This window comes from Solenopsis invicta, chromosome 10, assembly GCF_016802725.1.
Source record: "Solenopsis invicta isolate M01_SB chromosome 10, UNIL_Sinv_3.0, whole genome shotgun sequence".
Classification (NCBI taxonomy): Eukaryota; Metazoa; Arthropoda; class Insecta; order Hymenoptera; family Formicidae; genus Solenopsis; species Solenopsis invicta.
Genome location: NC_052673.1, coordinates 1,511,954 through 1,535,025, shown reverse-complemented (window position 1 = coordinate 1,535,025; position 23,072 = coordinate 1,511,954). Strand labels below are relative to the sequence as shown.

General features: G+C 45.8%; 3 protein-coding genes across 3 annotated transcripts; all 3 read right to left on the bottom strand.

Annotated features, from left to right (window-relative positions):
• Positions 1-6,637: 6,637 nt before the first annotated feature.
• LOC105199866 (E3 SUMO-protein ligase ZBED1) lies at positions 6,638-10,332 on the bottom strand. Its single transcript, XM_039454264.1, has 3 exons — positions 10,269-10,332; positions 7,082-7,565; positions 6,638-6,996 (listed from the first exon to the last, which is right to left on the bottom strand). Exons 1-3 carry the CDS (start codon positions 10,311-10,313, stop codon positions 6,653-6,655), a joined length of 873 nt encoding a protein of 290 aa, XP_039310198.1. The 5' UTR covers positions 10,314-10,332; the 3' UTR covers positions 6,638-6,652.
• Positions 10,333-10,373: 41 nt separating this feature from the next.
• Positions 10,374-10,979, bottom strand: LOC120358824. Its single transcript, XM_039454359.1, has 2 exons — positions 10,631-10,979; positions 10,374-10,533 (listed from the first exon to the last, which is right to left on the bottom strand). Exons 1-2 carry the CDS (start codon positions 10,931-10,933, stop codon positions 10,450-10,452), a joined length of 387 nt encoding a protein of 128 aa, XP_039310293.1. The 5' UTR covers positions 10,934-10,979; the 3' UTR covers positions 10,374-10,449.
• Positions 10,980-14,027: 3,048 nt separating this feature from the next.
• On the bottom strand, positions 14,028-21,440 carry LOC120358854 (mucin-7-like). The gene is made up of 2 exons (XM_039454469.1): positions 20,985-21,440; positions 14,028-14,213 (listed from the first exon to the last, which is right to left on the bottom strand). Exons 1-2 carry the CDS (start codon positions 21,438-21,440, stop codon positions 14,028-14,030), a joined length of 642 nt encoding a protein of 213 aa, XP_039310403.1.
• Positions 21,441-23,072: the final 1,632 nt, after the last annotated feature.

Here is a 23,072-nt window from a genome sequence, read left to right as displayed (position 1 = left end):
TCCAGCTCATATTTCAGAGCACGATTGGCAGGTACTTATTGTAACCAGAAGACAAATACTCGCTCTCATTTTTTTCAGACGTGACGTATGTGTGGAACGCTAATCCACATAAAATTTTATATTTTTACATGTAAATAACAATTTGTAATGTTATTTAATCTTGTACATAAATTAAATATTTAATACAAATTTAATCTTTTTTTAATCTTTTTTAACGAAAAAAATACAAGAAATACTTTATGTTAACATATAATGCGTACAATATATATATATATATATATATATATATATATATATATATATATATATATAAATAAAAAAGTTTAATAGTAACATTTTCTTGAGGTTTAGAAAAAGTCAAAATGCAGTATTCTTTTAGATAACATTTATAAGAAGTCATATTGCAGAGCTCGTTTAGATGACATTTATAAAAGTTAGACTGCCGTATTCTTTTAGATGTTATATATATGATGTCTTTTTTTCCTCTAAAATCGATGCATTGAATAACATAATATCATTATGTTATCATTCTGATAGTGTTAGAAGACGTCAACCTCTCTAACATGAATACTTTAAGAACTCTTTTTGATAACATTTTGCTCACTGGGTATCCTTCGGATTCGTGGGAGAAACACTTTCCTTCCAAGGAGTTATAAGTACATATTTAAACATTATTATTAAAAAAAAGATTAATTTTGCTCTTTAACAGTAATTGTTGAAACTTTATTGTTACATATTAGGAGTACAAATTGAAAACCGCCGTTTTTTGTCAAAATTTGAGGATTGATTGTTGAAAAATGGTTACATACTTATTCTTGAGAGTATTGTCCATCGCTGGCCACTACTTTCTCCCACCTTTCGGGCAGCATACGAATCCCGCGTCGAAAAAACTGCTCGTCTTTTGCGGCGATCCACGAATCGACCCAGTTTTTAACCTCTTCGTAATAATGGAAGTGCTGCTCAGCCAGGCCATGCGCCATTGATCGGAACAAGTGGTAATCCGAAGGGGCGATGTCAGGAGAATACGGCGGATGAGATAAGACATCCCATTTCAATGTTTCCAGATAGGTTTTAACGACCTGAGCAACATGTGGCCGAGCGTTGTCGTGCAGCAACATCACTTTTTCGTGTCTTTGCTCGTATTGTGGCCGTTTTTCTGCAATGCTCGGCTCAAACACATTAGTTGTGTTCGGTAGCGAGCTCCTGTGATGGTTTCACCCGGTTGCAACAGCTCATAATAAATCACGCCGAGCTGGTCCCACCAAATACACAGCATGAGCTTCGAGCCATGGATGTTTGGCTTGGCCGTCGATGTTGATGCATGGCCGCGGTAGCCCCACGATTTTTTTCGCTTTGGATTATCATAATGGATCCACTTTTCATCGCCGGTTACAATACGATGCAGAAAACCCTTCCGTTTTTGCCGTTGGAGCAGCTGTTCGCACGCAAAAAAACGCCGTTCGACGTCTCTCGGCTTTAATTCGTATGGCACCCAGTGTCCATACTTTTGGATCATTCCCATGGTTTTCAAACGATGTGAAATAGTTTGTTGAGTCACGCCCAATGAATCTGCAAGCTCCTGTTGCGTTTGAAATGAATCTTCATTCAGTAATGTTTCCAATTGTGCGTCTTCAAACTTTTTCACCTGTCCGGGACGCTCCTTGTCTTCTACGCCGAAATCACCACTTTTGAAGCGTTGGAACCATTCTCGACACGTTTTTTCACTAATGGAAGCCACACCATAAGTTTTTACAATCATTCGTAGCGCCTCAGCCGCAGATTTTTTCGAATTGAAGGCAAAAAGCAAAACTTCCCGCAAATGACGCTTATTGGGCACAAATTTCGACATTTTCGATCACAAAAAAATATATAACGCCGATAAAAATTCACAACTGCAATGATAAGGAATTGTTGCCAGATGCCCAACCTTACATTTAAAATTTTTGATCTAACGTTTGGCGCCAGCATTTACCGCTGGCGCCATCTACTGGTAAACGGCGGTTTTCAATTTGTACTCCTAATATAAATATACAGTATTTATTATAATTTTACTTTTTGCTAAAACACAACGTATCACAAATAAAAAATAAAAGCAAAAAATAATTGAATGAAATATTGATTCTTTCATACGATGTCATTTTGATTCATTGTTCTGCATATACAGTGAATAGATGCATTTTGTTATTTTTAGAGGTGAAGAAAATTATAATTAGATTGAATTTAATGAAGGACTCTCGAAATTTAAAATAATTACTCGTAAATTAGGCCAATGAGAGTCAGCGCGGGTATAAGTGCGCAAATGTTTATAATAAACAGTTGTTTACAATAAACAGCCGCCTTAAATCTCTTATCAACAAAAAGACAATTAATCAGATAGATGATAGATGATAACACAGATATTGACACAACAAATAATAGAGCTCCGTGGTTTTTGCTACCATACATTCCTTCAATTTCCGATAAATTTAAGACTATCACTAACAAATTTCGTGTAAAATTGACTTTTTCCACTCTTAATAAATTGAGCAGATTTATTAAAGTACAGAAAGATGTTCTCCTAAACAATCTTAACCTTTAAACACATATGTGGGCCTGAGAGACTTCATATGAAGTTTCGAACGCTTGCCGTGTAAAGGCGGAATGAGATAGGAGGTTTGAACCTGGACGTAAAAAAAGTTTAAAATCTCCTCTTTCGATTGATATGATTAATCAACTTTTTTGGTCAACTAGAATTCGAACGGCACGGCAGCAAAGTTTTATTAGGGTCAATGAAACCCATATAGTGTGTGAATGAAACTTTTTTGTGAGTAATCTTATGTAAAAAAAACTGGACAAAACACGTTCAAACAGGTCCGTTCGCCTATGTTACTCTGTCTAAAGTTAAATTATAAATGATTATTTATATTTTATTATTATTATTTAGGAAGCGTGATTTATTATTATTACTTGGAAGCGGTGGCGTGAGATTGAGTTAAAATGATTTTGTCAGAGCACGGTTATATGAAAATAATTCTATAAATTTTATTTAAAAAAGAATATATATATATATATATATATATATTGTCACGCACTTTTCGGACGCCGGAGAGCAACGGCGAAGTACGCGATCAAACAAGGTAGCGGAGACGCTACACGAAGCGCGCGCGAGAGCGACGAGAATACCGACAGCTAGATTCCAACCAAATCGCGAAATTGGGCGCCAGACGCGATTACGCCGGTCGCGTCGCCGGGTTCACTTTTCCACGCTGAACGCCAATTCGTATCACGCGATAACTCATCACACGAAAGCGGAATCGTCGCTCGCACGCGGCCAGCTAGCTCCTCTAACCGGTAGAGGGGCGGGGTAGCGGAGACAGGGACGAAGCGGCTCTCTTACTGGAAGAGACGGGTAGGCGAGAAATCAAGCAAGATCAGGCCGATATAACAGACAGAAATAACATGTATTGTAGCATATGACAGAGACAGCGTAGAGCCAAACACGAAGAAATTATCAGTCGAAGCAAACAAAGAGCAGAAAAGATGAAGAGAGCTGACGAAAACGAATAAGCGGAACGCGAAAATTTACTTAAGTACTACAATGCTTACGCTAGCGGCGCGAACAACGGCGGTTGGTCCCGCGCGGAACGAGACAGCCAATCACGCGCGCTCGGAACAGCGCGGCGAGAGCATACTCGGCGAACTTTCGCTAACGGACCGCAATTAATTCAAACGCAATGCGATCCAAGATACCCGGTGACGGCAATGCCGTCGTCGCGGTCACAATGCACAATTCTCGCGAAGACGCGCGACACGACAACGCACCGATAACGCGGACGGTCGTGTGATCACGGCCGTAACACGACTCGCGCACGTGCGCGAGGGCTTTGCGGCTTCCCGGGAAGCCGGTCGTCCGCGAGCTTCTACGGCGGGACAGCCAACGTACCCGCGGCAGCCGACAGCTGGGTGCCTCGACAAGGTCTCACGCTTGAGGTGGAGAGCCGGCCAAACACTAAAAGGAAGGTGCGTTCAATCGCCACGCGGCGGACGCACTCACACACGAACCCAATGGCTCCACCTCAGAACGCGAGCCGGTCGACAACGACAGCTCGTGGCTTTACACAGCGGTTAGACGGGTCACCTCGACTTCGGCACGGTTCTTCCTCCGCTCCTCGATCCGCGGGGCTTGTCCGGGCCTGGCACACTCGACGATAGCCGCTCACGATATCTCCACCGATATCTCGCACGCTCGTTCACGCTTCGCACCGCAGGGATCGCCGGGTCGCACGCAAAAGCCGAGAGGATCGCGCTCGATGCGCGATCGATGAGCGCTACCCCTCCTACAGGGTGCGCGATATCCTTGCGCCTAGCGGCGCGGCCTATCAGCGGCCGCCCTTATCTAGCCGTGACGTCACGGCAGCGCAGTGTCGGGTCTCCGCAGGTGTCGTGCGGTCCCCGTCGGCATCCGATATCCTCGCCACTCTCGTCGTCCTCGCGGATGACAGCAGCAGAGATTTCCCGCGACGATTCTTCGCCGCTACCCTTCTCGACGGACAGCCGACATTCGACGGCCCTTGTCCTGGCCGTTTGTCCGCCCTGGCCTGTCCCTCGGTTGCGCCAATTGCGAGCCTCTTTTGCGTGGCGCATATCTGTCACCACGTCGAGTCTCGTCCTTCTCTCCGCCGTCGGTTTTCCGTGCGCCGACCCTGGACGATCGCCTTCTCCTTGTCCTGCTGCTGCCCATCCTCCTCGCTGCTGCTGGTCCTTAGGCGACGTTTGTCGAGGTGCCCGCGGATACATGAAATAAGCCGCGAATAAATAAATGAAAGAACACGCAACGCAGTCCCGCCGGAGATTTCGCTCTCTCTATGAGTGCCCGACCCGGTCTTACGCGCCTCCTTGCGCTATGCTCAGGCGGAGGACGAAGTGGCGAGGCAGATAAAACTGCCACGTCACAATATATATATATATATATATATATATATATATATATATATATATATATATATTCATATAAAAACAAAATTAATAAATAAAAAATAATAATTTATATGTTTGATAACGAATATGTTACAATATTTGTTTGATATATTTAATTTTTGATATATTAGCTTATAACTGGACGTAATCTTTCACACAACAAAGTTTGTTTGAAAATTTGTTATTATGCGGGGGACTTTGTGTATTAAAGGCCTTTTTGTATAAACCGACGGAGGTGCTGGCCGAGTCGGTATCCTCTCTGGTATATATTCCGGAGTGCCCTGCTCCTGAATACCAATATTTCCTTTGTTAATATCGCAAGGATAAAGAGGTTTATAATTAAGTAAATTTTCTGCTGGAGACGGAGGTTTCACAGAAAGAGGCTGGAGAGGAAGTAGTTCCGGCCAGAAGGTTGAGGAATCGAAATCCTTAACTGTATTTAACTCGCGACGTAAAGCTCGCAAAAATCGTCTGCGGCCCCCGGCTTTGCCGGAATGGGTTTTCTTGCCCATGTTGCTTTGTGAAAGATTGCCATTTTGTTGATAATAAAAAAAATAATTTTTAATAAAAAATATAAAATAGTTTTTTACCGGTTTTCTATATATTAAATTAATTAGAAAGGATTGCTACAAAAAGCGTATGCGTAGGAATGCGCCGTGAGGAACAGCAGGAGCGTACTTGAAAATTATGTATTAAATTATTAATTGGTCAAATATTTAGATTTTAAATTTAAGATTGACAATTTAATTTTGATTTAAAATCAAACATTTTAATTCAATTTCAAATTTGAGTACTCGAGTATCGAAGAATAAATCAGGATGCCGGTGAGGTTTTTAAAGAAGGAAGGGAAGTTAGTAAATATGTCATAAAAAGGAAAAAAAATGACGAAGAAGGCGCAAACGCAAGTGTGAAGCCTGGTCGCGCGCAACTTGAAAAAACACCCCTTAGTGTAAAAGGAAAAATGGAAAGAAGAGGACAACAGTAGGTGTCAGGTAGTTGTGCAAGCAAGTTACGCCGCGACCAACCCCTGGACTTGGGGAAAGGAGAACGAGGAAGGAGAGAAAGAGTGTAGGTTATAGTGGTGGGAAACTATCAACTTTTTCAACTATCGATTTATCGATGGTATTAACAAAATACTATCGATAGTATCGATACTATCGATGGTTATCGATACTATCGATGGTTTTTCTGCTCAACTTTTACTTTAAAAATTTAATAATAAATGAAAGGTATATGTGATATTTTTCAAAAGAAATTTATTTAATCGTTAGTAAATAAGTAGTTTTACAGATTTACTTACTATTAATTTATGAGCCATTGATTTTGTTTTAAAAAAATTAATGTATTCACATTTTTTGATTTTAGTTTTGATCTTTTTTGGAAAGAATTTCTCCTGCTTTCGAAAATATTCTTTCAGCTGGAACGGAGGTGGCCGAAATAATCAAATATTTGCAAGCTACTTTTGCTAGAGGTTGCAAATTGTCTTTACATGACAACCAAAATTTAATAGGATCTTCGTTTTCAGGTTTCAGTCTATCTTTGATGTAATCATTTACTATTGTTATAGCAGCTGCTATATTACTATTCGTTACATTTTTGTCTCTCTCTTGTAAATATTTGAAAATTCCTTTAGGCTCTAATAAAAAAATTTATGACGGTTAATAACAAAAATGAACTTATATTAAATTCTAATAAATTATTTATTACCTTCTCTTTCTGAAACTCCGGAATCTGTAGTTCTGATTTCATTTTTATTTTTATGAATTATCCTTTTCACCTCGTCTTCTGTTAAATCTTGAGCAGTTTTGGCGTTAATGGTGGACAAAAATGCGAGTTTCTTCAGTCTTGGGTCACAAAAAGTGCTAATTTGAGGTTCCTGTCTTGCCTCGTATTTGAACAATCTATTACTCAAAACACTTTGTAATGATTTTTCTAGCCCTTGAGCTATAGAACATTTCAGAGTGGGTCTAAGTCGAGTTAATTCCATTTGTATTTCCACTGTCATTGGTATTATTAATGATGCCGTAACATATTTATCTCCTGTAACAATATGAAATAAATAAATTACCTAATTTTCTTTAAATATATTGATAAATAATGAAAAAAAGGATAAATATCAACATACCTGACATTTTTTCCGTTATATCTTTAAATGGTTTTAAGACTAAAAGAGCCTCAGTTATCACGTCTTTTTCTTCTGGCATTAAAATGGATGGAGCTTTAGCAGATTTGCTAAGTGCTATGGTCAACGCATCTCCAATTTCAATAAGTCTATCTAACATAATATAAGTGCTATTCCACCCTGTTTCTACGTCTTTTAAGACTTTTAGTGGCACTTTCCGACCGAGCGTAACCTGCTCATTATTTAAAACTTTCATGGCCTTGTTACTTCTTTTAAAAAATGTAACAATATCACTACATTTTTTAACGATTGCATCAAAATCTTTATTCTCTTTTATTGCATCTTTAATTACTAAGTTTAGAGTATGTGCATAGCACGGGAGATTTCTTATTTGTAAGATAGTACAAGCTGCTTTCACATCACTTCCATTATCAGTAGTAATGCACACTATTTTATTTTTAGTTATCGTCCAGTGATCTAGAATAGTCTGAAACGCAATAATTTGAATTAAAATGGTTATTGTCAATGTAATATACACTACTCAAAAAAAAATAGGGAACACTTTTCAGACAGCAAAAATTAGGCTATTTTCAAATGACTGTAACTCGGTGAAAAATCATCGTAGATAAAAAATAAAAAAAGCATTTTGAAGCTTGAAGATCGAGCATTTACGTTCTACTAGCAGATTTTCAAAATTCTTTTAACTTCCTTGTCTTACGCAGTAAAAAAGCACACCTTGTTTTGTTCGTTAAAATTTTGTATTTTTGACACTTTGCAGATCGACCAACAAATTTTTTTCGAATAATTCAAGTAAAATTTCATAAACTACAACATTTTACCTACAAAATGCTTTTTTAAAAATTTCTCTACGATTTTTTTTGACCAAGTTACGCAACTTTGAAGCTAAACCTGCATTTTTTACAAATGATATCTGTACTCCGTGAAAAATCATCGTAGACAAAAAATCAAAAAACCATTTTAAAGCTCGAAGTTTCAGCTTTAACATGCTATTAATGGTTTTCAAAATTTTTATCAATTTTTTAGTACTATGCCCTAAAAAAGATACACTGTTTTTTCCTTAAAATAACGTATTTTTAACGTAGCCTGTAGCTCAATAAAAAAATTTTTCTCGACAAATCCAATGTAAGTGCCATAAAATATGACATTTTTTCTACAAAATGCTTTTTTTAATATTGTTTCTACGATTTTTTTTGACTGAGTTACAAGACTTCGAAGAAACACATTTTTTACAGTACATTTTTCTGAAAAATGACGTCTACCGCCGACATTAGCATTACCCAATATGCACCACGTGGAGGTTGCCGGTCGGATATTTGAACATCGTGTGTGTGTGTGTGTGTGTGTGTGTGTGTGTGTGTGTGTGCGCGTGCGCGTGCACGCATGAGTGTTCAATAGTGTGTATTTCCTCCTCTCTAATCAATTACTGCTTGCAAGCGTTCTCACATATTTATACATCTTGCAATATGATTTTGCGGAATGTTGTGCCAAATTTTCGTTAAAATTTCTCCCAATTCTTCTAAATTTTGCGGCTGTTCTTCGCGACGCCTTAATCGTCGTTCTTGGCGTCGACGAAATAAACGCTATGATCAACGTTGCGTAATGCCAGTACGATCTTACAACGGTTCCGTGATGGTGTGGGGGTGTATATCACTTACAAGACAAAGTGATCTAGTGATCATGCCACCTCCGGCAATGACAGGTGTTCGTTATATCAACGATATTCTACGACCACACGTTTTGCAATTAAATCAAACCTGTCGGAACTTTATTTTCATGCAAGACAACGCTCGACCTCATACGGCGAATATAACGCGACGTTTTTTTGAACGACACGCAACTGTTAAATCATCTCGCCAATAGCCCGGACTTAAATCCAATCAAGCACATTTGGGATAAAATGGAACGACGATTAAGGCGTCGCAAAGAACAGCCGCAAAATTTAGAAGAATTGGGAGAAATTTTAACGAAACTTTGGCACAACATTCCGCAAGATCGTATTGCAAGATGTATAAATATGCGAGAACGCTTGCAAGCAGTAATTGATCAAAGAGGAGGAAATACACACTATTGAATACTCATGCGCGCGCATACACACACACACACAGCAGAGAGGGTTTGGAGTCATTAAATACTGCAGAAGTGACGAACTGTGGGGTCCTTATCTCTGCTGTAATACACACACACACACACACACACACAGAAACGCACACACACACACACACAGAAACACACACACACCCACACAGACAGACACACACACACGCAGACAGACAGACACACACGCACGCACGCACGCACGCGCGCACACACACACACACACACACACACACACACACACACACACACGATGTTCAAATATCCGACCGGCAACCTCCACGTGGTGCATATTGGGTAATGCTAATGTCGGCGGTAGACGTCATTTTTCAGAAAAATGTACTGTAAAAAATGTGTTTCCTCGAAGTCTTGTAAATCAGTCAAAAAAAATCGTAGAAAAAATTTAAAAAAAAGCATTTTGTAGAAAAAATGTCATACTTTATGGCACTTACATTGGATTTGTCGAGAAAAAATTTTTTATTGAGCTACAGGCTGTTAAAAATACGTAATTTCAAGGAAAAAACGGTATATCTTTTTTGGGGCATAGTACTAAGAAATTGAAAAAGTTTTTGAAAACCATTAATAACATGTTAAAGCTGAAACTTCGAGCTTTAAAATGGTTTTTTGATTTTTTGTATACGATGATTTTTCACGGAGTACGGATATCATTTGTAAAAAATGCAGGTTTAGCTTCAAAGTTGCATAACTCGGTCAAAAAAAATCGTAGAGAAATTTTAAAAAAAGCATTTTGTTGGCAAAATGTTGTAGTTTATGAAACTTTACTTGAATTATTCGAAAAAAATTTGTTGGTCGAGCTGCAAAGTGTCAAAAATATGAAATTTTAAGGAACAAAACAGGGTGTGCTTTTTTACTGCATAAGACAAGGAAGTTAAAAGAATTTTGAAAATCTGCTAATAGAGCGTTAAAGTTGGATCTTCAAGCTTCAAAATGCTTTTTTTATTTTTTATCTACGATGATTTTTCACCGAGTTACAGTCATTTGAAAATAGCCTAATTTTTGCTGTCTGAAAAGTGTTCCCTATTTTTTTTTGAATAGTGTAAAATATGATTTTTACCTGAATGTGACAAGCAATATCCTTAGCAGTATGCTGGCCCATCATTACAGATGTATCAAGAATGCAAGATTTCAATTCATTCTCGTATAAAAAGTGGCAAGGGTAATGTACGACTCTGAATTTATTGAGGTCCATAAATCAGTTGTCAAAGATAACCAATCAATATTGATCAGAATATTTTTCAATTTAATGGACGCTTCTTCAAAAATCCCAGGAATAATTTTCTCAGTAAAAGTTTTCTTACATGGTACCTTATATCGTGCATCTAATTCATGTATTAAACTTAAAAAACCACTATCTTCTACAAACGTATAGGGCTGCAGATCAATTGCAATCATTAAAGCAATTTTTTTATCTAATACCATTTTTTTATGATTATTATTTTTGTAAAAATCTGAGGGCTGTCTCAGTTGTAGAACAGTTTGGCGGAATTTCTTTTTTGGAGATGAAGTTGAAGGTAAATTGTCATTATCCTCATCCTCTATCTCCTCCTCATTTAACTCAGAAACTTCTTTACGGTGCATGCGTTTGAGATGATCAATCATGTTTGAATTGTTGCCGCTCGTTGAGTATTCTTTCCTGCATAAAGTGCAACTTGCAAAATAATTTGATTTTTTTTCAAAATAATTCCAAACGAAAGAGGAACCCTTCAGCCTTATGCTCATGCTTGATTTTATAATAGAATTTGACAAACGGATACAATAAAGCTGTAAAAAATAGAAGTAATAATATTGATGTTATATTTAGTTATCATGCTCTCAATTCATCAAACATCAAACCCATGACCTGCCATCATCACCAACAACAACAATGAACACATGAACACAACAGTGCAAATGCAAATAGTGCAATAGCTAGGTTAGGTTAAGTTTTTTAAACAGGAGATATTAGAAAACATTACTTACCTATAATCCTATATAATATACCTCACATTTACTCATTAAAATAATGTGTAAATACGTAAAATGACACGACACACTCTAGCTCCCAGTTTCCAACTGTTCTTTGCCGGGTCTGGGTCTCTGGGCATGGGCGCTGCAATAGTTCGATAGTTGTCTTACCGACTATCGATAATTCGATAACGGCAATCACTATCGATTAATCGATAGTACTATCGATAGTTTCCCACCACTAGTAGGTTAGGCCGAGACCGCATTTAAGCATACGCTCGGTGTGGTTCAACTGCCATGTCCTACAAGGGAGAGAAAGGAAGAAGACATCCCGATGCTAGTGGTAGTATTAGTGGTCTTAATTGGATAAATCCATACGAACTTTGAAAAATCATCAACTGTTACAAGCAAGCGTTTGTATAACTTAGCCTTACTTGTCATGGGGCCTAAATGATTCACATGAAAAATGCTAAAAGGAGCGTCGCCTTTGGAATTGACTTCCCCCCCCCTTTTTTTTGCTAAAATGCAAGGCATACAAAATTCTACTATTCTAATTTTTCTTTTAATGTTGGAATGTAGTATTATACTATCCCTATTGATTCTATCATTTTCTTTACGCCAAAGTGTCCAATTTTATGCGTTTTTGGTATAACATCGTGATGCATGTGTGACAGCAATACTACAACATTCTCGGAAACCACTGTTTTCATGAACAATCCGTTTGCTAGTACATAATCATTGTACGGTTCTTTAGTTAACAACTGCTTAATTACTTGTAAACGTTCTTCCTTATTCTATTTGCTTTTAATTATTAGCAAGATTGTATCATCTATTAACATCACCGGAAATCTGCTTACTGCATGCTTTATTCGCTCGCCCGAACGGTCTTATACTCAAACTTCTGTAACATTAGTGCCCACGGGCCAACGGACAACCTTGGGGGGTAAGTTTTTTTTAGATAAAGTACGCTGGAAAGCTGACAATCGGTTACGAAAACAAATTTAATGCCTAGAAGATATACTCTAAATTTCTTAACAGTTTTAATTGCTAGTATCTCTAATTCACAAGAACATCATTTTTTTTTATTTCAGTCGTCTTATAGCTTAAGTAATAAACAGGATAAAAATACTTCTCGCCGGGCTTTTTCTGAAGGATTGCTGCCCCATATTGCTGGCATTTGTATGTGGTTTAATAATAGCTTCCGGATCGTAGATTTGAAGCACCGAATCTCTTGATAAAGCATCTTTAAACCGCAAAAAGGCTAACTGTTGCGACTGTCCAAAATGGAAAAGCTTTTCTTCTTTCAATTCATATAAACGGTAGGCTAATTGATAAATGTTTACAACAAGCAGCCTTTGACGATCTTAATCTTGACATATGTTAAAAATGGGAAAGTACTAAGTGACATACAAAAGGTTTTAAGTAATGCTTACTTCTTATTAAAAACATATTATTAGTTACAATATACCTTGTTATGTAAAAATCTAATTTGAACAGCCATCTAACGTAGTCATTATTTTTTCCAACGCTTCTTTTTCAGCCCATATTTCTGCTCCATACCCCATCACACTCTGAACTAGGTACAGTCGTGAGCTAAAAGGTTGCAACATATTTTCTTCGATTATTTTTGGAATGTAGATTTGCTCATCAAACGGCGAACGTCATTGGTTTTTACCTGTGGATCCAACCAATTAAGCATCGAACCATCTAACCATCGAAGAAAATGTGTTGCAACCTTTTAGCTCACGACTGTACCTAAACAAAATCCACCTCCTTCTGAAATCATTTTTGCCTAACCTCTCTCCTAACCCCAACACCTTGTTTGCTGCCAACCTTCCTTTTCTACTCAATTCTTTTATACGATCTTTATAGTTCCTTTTTCTGTTAAACGTAAAACCTAAGTACTTAAACGTATTTACCTCCTTTATTTCTTTGTTTCCCCATTTCCACACTTCTTTTCTTTCCTGTTAAATACTAATACCTTTGTTTTCTTCGCACTTAACTTTAATTTCCTTTCTCTTAAGCACTTTTTAAATGTTCCCATCATGTCTTGCAAAGCTTCCTTATTATTCGCAACTAAAACTACATCGTCTGCATACATCGCACTCCATATCCTCTCTTCACCAATTTTCACTCCTTCTCCTCTCCCTTAACCTATCCACTACTTCCATTATATATAAATTAAAAAGGAGTGGACTTATTACACAGCCCTGTTTTATGCCTTTCTTCGTGTAGAAGTTCTCTGTTGTTCTATACCTCGTCCTCACTGTCATCTCCGTTACCTCGTATATTCTGTCTACTTTTCTTATCATTGTAACGCAGATGGTTCTTGGGCGGTGTCGGAAAAGCGAGGATTTGGTTTTTGGATAAGCTCGTCGGATCGCCGGATTTGGTAAAATAATCGCACTCGGAGTTAAATAAAATCAAAATATTAAATGTTTACTTAAGAGAACTTAATAATTACATAAGAAGTTGGTTTGATAGCGAGAAAGTCTCGTAACGTGTGAACTTAACAGAGCAGAAATGTGATTGGTTGTGGTCGGATAACCGAAATAAACAAACGCCTCTGGGCAGCCGAAACGCTAGTTACTGTGAACGAAAATATAAAGCACTGCCCGAAGCTACAAAACGATAATCTAAACTAACGCAATAATTGAAATAAACGGAAAGGTAACGGAAAGATAATAATAATCGTCTCTAAATTACTATACAGTGATACATTTCTTTGCGGCTATGCGGACACGGTGTCCCGGGTGGTCGGGGAGTTGCGGGACATGTTGTCGGTGCGCCGGACGCGGATTGGTTGGTGCGACGATGGCGTTTCCGCGCTTTGCTCAAGCCGCCTCGTGCAAATGAGGCGAGAAAATCATCAAGGCGCAGATGCCTTGATGATGTTCTGGTTTACAATGAGCAAGTCTTCCCTGGCGATAAGACGGCGTTGATTAGCCAGGGATGCCTGGCCTGTGGACTCGACGAGGATACTCGTCGTGGGCGGAGAAGTAATCAGCCGAGGATGCTCGGCTGCGAGACGCGGCGAAGAGATCGCCATGATTGGCTGAGACGAAGATGTTCGATACAGAGCTGGTTTACGGTTAGCCGAGAATTCTCGACTGATCAGGAGGATTCTCGTCGAGGGTGCGGAACGAGGCGAGTATGCTTGTCCTCGAGAGAGTCAGAAGCGGATCGAGTATACTCGATCAATACGGTTCGGTGGACTGTGAAGATCTGTCTCGGTGTTCTCACTGCCGGTTTATATATCCGAGCATGCGGCTGGACGCACCAATCCGTGCGCTCGGTCGGCTGGCTCGGAGTGGGAACATTGCAGAACGGACGGTGCACGTGCTGCCGCGTGATTGCGCCGAGAGGTTAGTTGGGTGCGCGCACGTGGTGCTTGCTGTCGCGGTGCTCGAGCGGTCAGAGCGGAATGGCAGTGCGCGCAAGGTGGAGGGGCGTTTTGTTACATCCTCGTCGAGAGTCCGGAGCGCCAATCAATCCGCATCCGGCGCACCGACAATGCGTTCCGCGACATTTAAGCAACAATTTTGTTTTGTATACTTTTAAATTTACATTTACAATTTCGTTGTTTTATCTCATGAAATTTTAGACCACTATTTAAACATAATTATAATTGAATATAAAAGTACAAACAAATGCGTAATAATGTGCTAACATTTTTATTTATCATCGTTATCACTATCAACGTCTTGTACAAATTGTTTACAATTAATTAGATGATACTTGTCATAGAAGCACGTGAAACAAAGATTTTGCTTAATTTAAAAGTATGCAAAACAAAATTGTTGCTTAAATTAACTTTATATAAATAAATTTCATTGTTAGATTGCATTTAAAAAAAAAAGAATGCCAGGAATCGAACTCGAATCGGCAGCGCAGTAGCCGCGCGCTTAAACGCTGAGCTACGCTATCTTCTTGCCAAGTGATGTAACAGAACTGATATATACGGAACGCCATATTTTTCAAAATAATTTTGTACAACGACTAAAAGGCGCATTCTGTCCTTTTACTCAGATAATCTTCTGATAGAGTACTATACTATAAAAAATTCTTGTTCAAATCGGTGACCCGAACAATGCGTTGTCCCTTTGTGAGTTCACCCTTTCTTACAGCTTAAAATTAATTACATTTTCACGCATCCTATCATTAACCATTACGTAATCTATCACGGTGCTATCTTGATTCTGCATACGTAAATTCTCCTTTCCAATCTCCCTCCGTTGCCCCATTCAATATACTCCACCCTTTCTCCTGTATTCATTCTATGAAATTCTTCGCCCCGTTCTCTGTTTTTTGTCCTTACTGCATCTTGCCATTCTCTCCTCCTCACCTCCTACCCTCATTTTTCCTATCCTCAAATTGAAATTTCCTAAGACTAGTTTTGCCTCTCCTACCTCGTTTAGGAATTTATCTAGACCTTTCCTTAATTTCTTTTCCTTCTCCTTATTATAAATCGATACAATATATATCTTACCTTCTTTCAACTTTACCTCTGACAAAATCATTCCTTCTACCTCCTTACGGCTACCTTTATCCATTCTCCATCCTTTCTTTTTCCCAATCACAAAACCTCCTTTAGACCTTTCCTTATTCTTAACCTTTCTCGCATAACTGCACCACCACTCATAAGTTTTTAGCAACCTTTCCTTTAAATTTTCCCAACTTTTTTCTCTAACCATATCTCACTGAGACTTATGAAATCGATGCTTCTTATAAATTTCAAAAATTTTTTGTCCTTGTTGTTTAACCCTGCTTTATTCCAAAACTAAATCTTTCTTTTTCTTTTTTCTCTGTTCTCTTTCCTTTTTTTATTTCTGGCTTTTTCTTTTTTTCCCTCTCTAAACCCACTCTTCTTCTCTTTCCCCTCCTCCCTGTTCCCTTCTTAGCTTACCCGAAATTCTGTCTTCCTAAGCTATCTTCCCTTTTCCTTTTATTCTCTTCCTTTTTTTTTTTTTTTTTTTTGTTAACGGAGAGGAAATGCGTTACCGCATACCCCAAACCCCGGGGGAGGCCTGGCGGTTATGTGGGGCTCTTCCCCGCCGACAACGTGTCGGCGAGGACATACCCACTAAAACCTCTCCGGGTGTCCAGCTCAGGTCCTTGACTGGGAGGGACTCCGGGAACGCGTACAGCATGCTTCCGGAGCCCCCCGGACCAGGTCGGCCGAGGCCGACTCAGCACGCCGGGGGGCACCCTGGTGCGGGTCCCCCGGCAGGGCCGTGAGGCCAAGCCGGCCTAAGGTCGGGGGAGAGGGACACCAGCCCTCCCCCGCCTCTTCCCCTTGTGATGTTTACGGGGGTAAAGCCCGGGAGTCCGGCCCCCCGGCCGGATGTCCCGGCCGGATGTCCCGGGCCCCTACGCGCCGGACTAGCCCGGAGCGGCGGCATACTCTTCTCCGTGTTGGGGGGGGAGGAGGTAGGAAGGAGTTCCTTCCTCTCCCCCCACCAGCACCCCGGCGAGGCGCTAGAGGGGGAGCGATGGCGCATTGTGACGCGCGATCGCTCCCCCGGACCGTTAAGTCAGGTTTGCCTCGCCGGGCTCACTTACATGGGGAGCTGCCCTCCTCCCACGGCTGCGCGTCCCGAAAGCTGGGCCGGCAGCCGCAGGGGAGGAGGGTCGCTCCATTTCATCATTCCTGTGGCGGTCGCCGTCGTCCCTCTCCTCCGCAATAGTGGGGAGCGAGGGGGCGACCGCCACGGCTCTTCTGCCCCGCCGCCGCCCGGTGGAACTCCGGGGGCGGGGGCCGCTTCTTCTCGGTCGGGGCGGACGGGGCGGGGGCCGAGACGAAGCGTGACCCCCGTCTCCGCCACCCCTTCTGTTCCTCGCGTCGCGTGGGGGCATACGACCCCCAGGCTGACGCTCCCGCACCTTTTTGGCCTCCTCCTTCTGCAGCATGACTCGCTCGCAGAAGGAGGAGACCGCCTTCCAGGCGCTCTCCCTGCCGACCATCTGACTGATGATTGCCGGCAGGGAGAGGTCATCTCCCACTTCGGCCCTCAAGACTCCGCGCAGCTCTTCCCACGCTGGACACTCTTCCAGCGTGTGCCGCGCGGAGTCCCGGGCGGCGCCACAGTGGTGGCACTGTGTCGTCGGCTCCCTCCTTATCCTGCACAGGTACTCACCGAAACAACCATGCCCGGTGAGCACCTGTGTCATCCTGTAGGACAAGCCGCCAAACTGGCGGCCCACCTATTCGTCCAGGTGTGGTAGGACGGCCTCCAAGATCCGAGATCCGGCCGCCGGCGGGTTGTCGATGAGGTTCCTCTTCCATGACCTCATCACCCGCCGACGGGCCCTCTCCCGTAGCAACGCGGCGGCCCTGGGGGTGACTACCCCCCCCTCAAGGCGGATGGCTTTTGTCCTGGCGTAGGTCCACGCCAGGGCATCGGCCGTGTACTCCGCCGGGGGGAGCCCCGCCAGGGCCATGATTGCCGCGTTGGGAGCGGTGCGAAACGCGCGCGTTATCCTTCGCGCCAGCCGCCGCTGCACATCGTGCAACACCCTCTTGATGCGGCGGCTGGCCAGCGCCTCGCGGAACCACACCGGGGCTCCGTACACGGCCCCGGACATGATCGCGAGGGCGTACGCTCGTCTAGCACCCACCCTCGGACCCCGGAGGTTGGACATCAACCCATTGAGGGCGTTCAATCTCCTGCCCAACCGCTGGGCCAGCTGGTCAAAGTGATCAGCGAAGGCCCAGCGACCGTCCAGGTGCAACCCAAGGTACTTCAGGGTTGCACCCACCTGAACACGGGTGTTGTCCACCAGGACGAAGGCCTGGGGCGGTACCCCGGAGGAGCCATCGTGAAAGAATATGGCTTCTGTCTTCTCCGGGGCCACCCTTAGGCCCAGGCCTTTTATGGCACCGACGACACAGGCCACTGCCCAGTCGTCCTTGGCGACTGCTCTTCCCCAGGAGGTCCCCCCCGCTACTATGAACGTGTCGTCAGCGTAGCCGACGACGTAGCAGCGGGGGGGGAGGGCCGTGCGGAGCACTTTGTCGTATGCGGCGTTCCATAGCAGGGGGCCCAACACGGACCCCTGTGGAACGCCACATGACACGTCCCTCCGCTGCTGGAGTCCGTCTTTGTCGCGGAACTCCAGCTCCCTATCCCGGAAATAGTCCTGAACGATGGCGACGAGGTAGGGCGGCAGGCGAAAGTACTCGCTCTGCGCCGCCACCACCTCGCCCCAGGGGAGACTATTAAAGGCGTTGGCGATATCCAGAGATATCGCCAACGCCACCATCCCGTCCCCCGTTAGGGATTCCGAGAGGGACCGAACCTGACGTATCGCGTCAATTGTCGATCGCGCCTCTCGGAATCCGTATTGTTTGGGGGACAGTTCAGGACCATTCCGGGCCATATGCCGGATGATGCGATTAGCGATTATTCGCTCGAAGATCTTACCCGCATCATCCAGCATACAGAGGGGCCTGTACGCGGAGGGACTCTCCGCGGGCTTGCCCTCCTTTTTAAGGAGGACAAGCCGGGCCCTCTTCCACCTCCTGGGGAAGGTACCTTCCCGGAGGCACTTCGTGTACGTGGCACGAAGTGCCTCCCCTACGATAGGCGATGCCCGGACCCAGATTTTGGCATAGATGCCATCCGGCCCGGGCGCCTTCGCTTTTTTGCCAGTTATTCGGGCGAAGGCCGCGACCATTTCGTGCCTGGACACCTCCAGTTCCTCCGACCATCCTGGGGGAGGGCCGGACTTTTCCGGGATATCCCTCCCCCGGGTGGGGAACAGTGTGTTCACCACCCTTTGGAGGAACTGGGGGTCCAGCGTCTCCGAGACTGGAGGCGCCCATGGGCGAAGCCTTTTCATCACTATACAATATGGCCTGCCCCATGGGTCGCGATCCAGCTCGGAGATCATATCCTCCCAGGCCGCGGCCTTCGCCCGAGTTATGGCGGTCCTCAGGGCCTTTCTGGCATCCCTGAGGACCGCCGTGGCGTTTGTCAACGCTTCCTCCATGCCCCGTCGCTTGGCGCGCGTGTGCGCCCGCCTGGCGGCCACGGTAGCTCGCCTTAGTTCGGCGAGCTCCGCGGACCACCAGTAGGCGGCGCGGCGCGCCATAGGTCTGCTGCGGGGCATGGAGGCGTCGCAGGCACGCGACATAATCTCACAGAGGCGCTCCGCCTCCTCCTCGGCTCCGAGGTCAGCTCCTCCCTCCGGCCAAGTGGAGGCGAGGAGGCTGACCTCAAGGGCTTCTAGGTCGAGTTTCCTCAGAACCCATCGATTCCTATCCCGGGTGCGGCGGCGTTGCTCTCGCACCTCCGTGGGGGGGGAGACCAGCTCCATGGAGATAAATCTATGATCAGACGTCTCTCCGAGGGAGCCGGTCTCCACCATCCATCCCTGGACCCTGTTTAGGGCCTCGGGGGAGGCCCATGTCACGTCGACAATGGACTCTCCCCCGGACCCCACGTAGGTGCTGACCCGGCCCCGGTTCAAAAGGACCAGGCCGAGCCCCGCCGCAAACTCTAAAGCGAGGCGGCCCCTCGCGTCAGTGCGGGGGGAGCCCCAGGCCAGAGCGTGGGCATTGAGGTCTCCCCCCACGATGACAGGCCTTGGAGAGCGACTGAGTATGTCGCTCTCCATGCCGTCTAAGGCCGCCTCGTACTCCCCCCTGGTTAGGCTAGGGGGGAGATAGCATCCCAGGACATCGATGGGTCCGTACTCGACCATGACGAAGCCCTCGCCAGCCGATAGAGGAATCATCGGCGGAGCGCCCGGCACATGATGGCTGACCATCGCCACCTTCCCCAAGGGATCTCCAACCCAGTTGGGGTTGCCCTCGGGGATCCTATAAGGATCGGCGACGATGGCCAGCCCGCCACCCCCCTCCGCCAGGCACTGCGCAAGCATGTCTTGCGCAGCCCTGGCGTGATTGAGGTTGGCCTGGAGGAGCCTAGGGGGCATTTTCGGATGTCCCCTGAGGCTCCTCCACCTCCATCTCTGTTACGCGCGTTTCCGCGCACGCATTTCTCATGCTCCTCTCCCTTTGCGGGAGAGGGGCTTCCTCCTCGACTACCCTGGGGGCCGGAGCTGGGGGCGGGGTTGGTGTTAAACTTGTAGATGACCCCGCCTCATTCCGGCCCTCGGCGCTCAGGGGTGCCCGTTGCGGCTTATTCGCCAGGCACCCCTTCGCGCCGATCCTATGCTCGGCGGGCTTGCCCGCGTCGCGACAGACCGGGCAACCCGCCTTGGCAGTGCATGCCTTGGCCAGATGGTCAAGGCCTCCGCACCTGTAGCAGCAGCCGGATCTATCGATCCGGCTGCTGCATTTGGCCTGGACGTGGCCTTGGGCCAGGCACTTGTGGCACTGCAGCCCCCGAGGGGGAAGCAGCACCAATCGGCAGCTCGACCAGCCCACCCTGACGCGGGGGGCGGCCAGAGCTGCCTTGCCAGCCTTGGCTGGGATACGTACCCAGCAGGTGCCTAGCCCGTTGGGAGCCGTTCGGATCTCCCCCACTTTGATGTCGTGGGGGGAGCATCCTCCTATGGCTCCCAAGGCATCGGCCACCTCACTCGAGGTGACCGAATCGTCCAGGCCACTCAACAGTAGCTCGACCGTCTTGCATGGTCGAGCTACTTTAACGTCATCTCTGACTCCGAGGGCCTCCCTGATCCCTTCGGCCAGGGCGTCGGCCTTGGTGCCGTTTTCTACGCCCCTGACCTCTAGGATCAGGGCCCCCGTGACGGCTCGTCTTGGGCGCAGGTCCTCAATCCCGAGGGAGGAGAGATCTACCTTCTCCCTCGCGGTCTTGAGGACCTGCGCGTATGCTGCTGGGTCCGCGCAGGTCACCGTCACGGCCGCCGTTGTCGGCGGCCTGATTTTGGCTGCCCTGGCCGGACCCGTGGAGCTAGCGCCACTCGGGGTTTGCCCCCCTGGTCCCCCCTGGCCCCCTCCACGTCCGCCCCTCTTCTTCTTCTTCTTCGAAGAAGGTTGTTGGGGGGTGGGTTTCGGGGGCGGGATAGGGAGGACCCTTGTCGGCCTCGCCGCCGGGGGTGGGGCCGTCTTCGTCGCCCTTTCGGCGGCTTTGGCGGCCTTTTTCCTGGTCTTTTTGGAGACCACCTCCGTCCATAGCTCTAGTATGGACGGGGTGGCCTCCCTCTGCGTCGTCAGAGCGGGCCTCGCGGCCACAGCGACCGCGTTGCCCGCTCCTTTCTGGGGGGCAACCCCGGACTGCCTGGCGATCTTGCCCGCAGTCGGGGGTGCCTTGGGCCTTTCCGCCCCCCTGGGGGCGGGGAGAAGTCCCATCTCGGCGAGGACGGCCGGGAGGACTCTAGAGAGAGTTTCCTTTAGGCCGTTATCCCTCCCAATCCGTTGCCCGAGCGGGCGCCCTTAGGCGTGCCGCTTTTTCCTGCCTCGTTTTTAATAATATGAGTCATTTTGTGATTGATCCCACTCCCCGTGACAGCTGGACCGACCGGCGTATCTCCCACCCCGCCGAAACATGACCGGTACGGGTGCCCCCGGTACTCCGGGGGGAGTCGGCTTATGGCGCAGGCCCTGGGGATGTGACATCCAGGGCACGGGGCCTCCAGCCCCCTACACACCCATACGGAGGAGCCATCATGGGCTCGCCCCGTATGGGCTTTCAGGGGTCCCCCGCCTCCGACAGCGGGGGCACCGTCACGGGTGGCGCCACCCGGGGGGCCCCACGGACGGGTTGGGCAACGGAAGCGACGCCCCTTCCGCACCCTAGCCGCCGTGGCGACCAGCACGTCCACCCAGGGGGGTGACAACTCCCCTGGGGGGACAAGACTCCGGCCCGGCACCCGCTTCGGAAGGGACGCCGTCGCGGAATGCCGGGCCAGCCAACACCGCCCCGGGCCCCGCCTCGGAATACTTCCGAGCGGCCCCGGAGCCAGTCCAGCCCGCTACCTCGGGGAGGGTTTCCCACGAGGAACGCGCTGGACCGTCCTCCACCGCTCCGACTCTGCCCCGGAATAAGCCCGGGCGGCCCAGAGACGGCCCAGCCCGCTGGGTCCGGTAAACCGGGGTCCCAGCGGCCCGTCTCATCCGATTGGGGGCGGCGAGGAGTTCCGTTCCGGGACAAGTCCCTTCACAGAGACCCCTCGCCGCTGTCCGCACTCGCCCTCGGCCCTGCCTCGGATAAGTCCGAGCGGCCCGAGGGCCGCCCCGACCCGTTTTATTTTCTTCCTCACCCCCTATTTCTGTCCAATCTATCTATTCCCCTCTTATTCTCCCCCTTCCTCTTCCCACTTTTACGATTTTCCCTTTATCCCTCTATTTTTTGCCCACCTATTTATCTCTTTTTGTATCTTCCTATCTTCCCAGCTTAAATTGTTTGCAATGAAAATTGATTCCCCCTTTAGCCTGTTTTTATTTTTCATTATTTCTTTTTTTTGTTTGTTGCTACCTAATTTTACTACAATTACCTTGCCATTTACCCTACAATCCTTTACCTTACATTCTACCTCTATTTTATCTTTAAACCATTCCTTTAACCACGTGCATTCTTTATTTTTATCCCCTTCCATCTCCTTTCTTCCCCCCTTATTATTATATTACATTGTCTCTCTTCCCTATTTTTCTCTGATATCCATCTCTTTATTTTGTCCACTTCTTTGTCGCTTAGCCCTGAGCTAGCTCTGTTGTACTGTGAAAATCTACTCGTTACACTTCTATCGTCCCACATTTTGCTCATCCTTGCACCTTCTTCTTTCACGCCTTCCCTCTCTAAAGCTTCTAGCATCTCTTCCATTTTCTCCAGTCTCTTTTTCTACAACTTTTCTTTTACTTTAAATTGCTCTATATATTCTCTCATCGCCTTTCTTTCTTCCTTCATCGCATTCAATTCCCTGCCTATCTGTTCTCTGAATTCCTTCCTTTCTCTTTTGCAATTACAATGTTCATCCTTTTCTC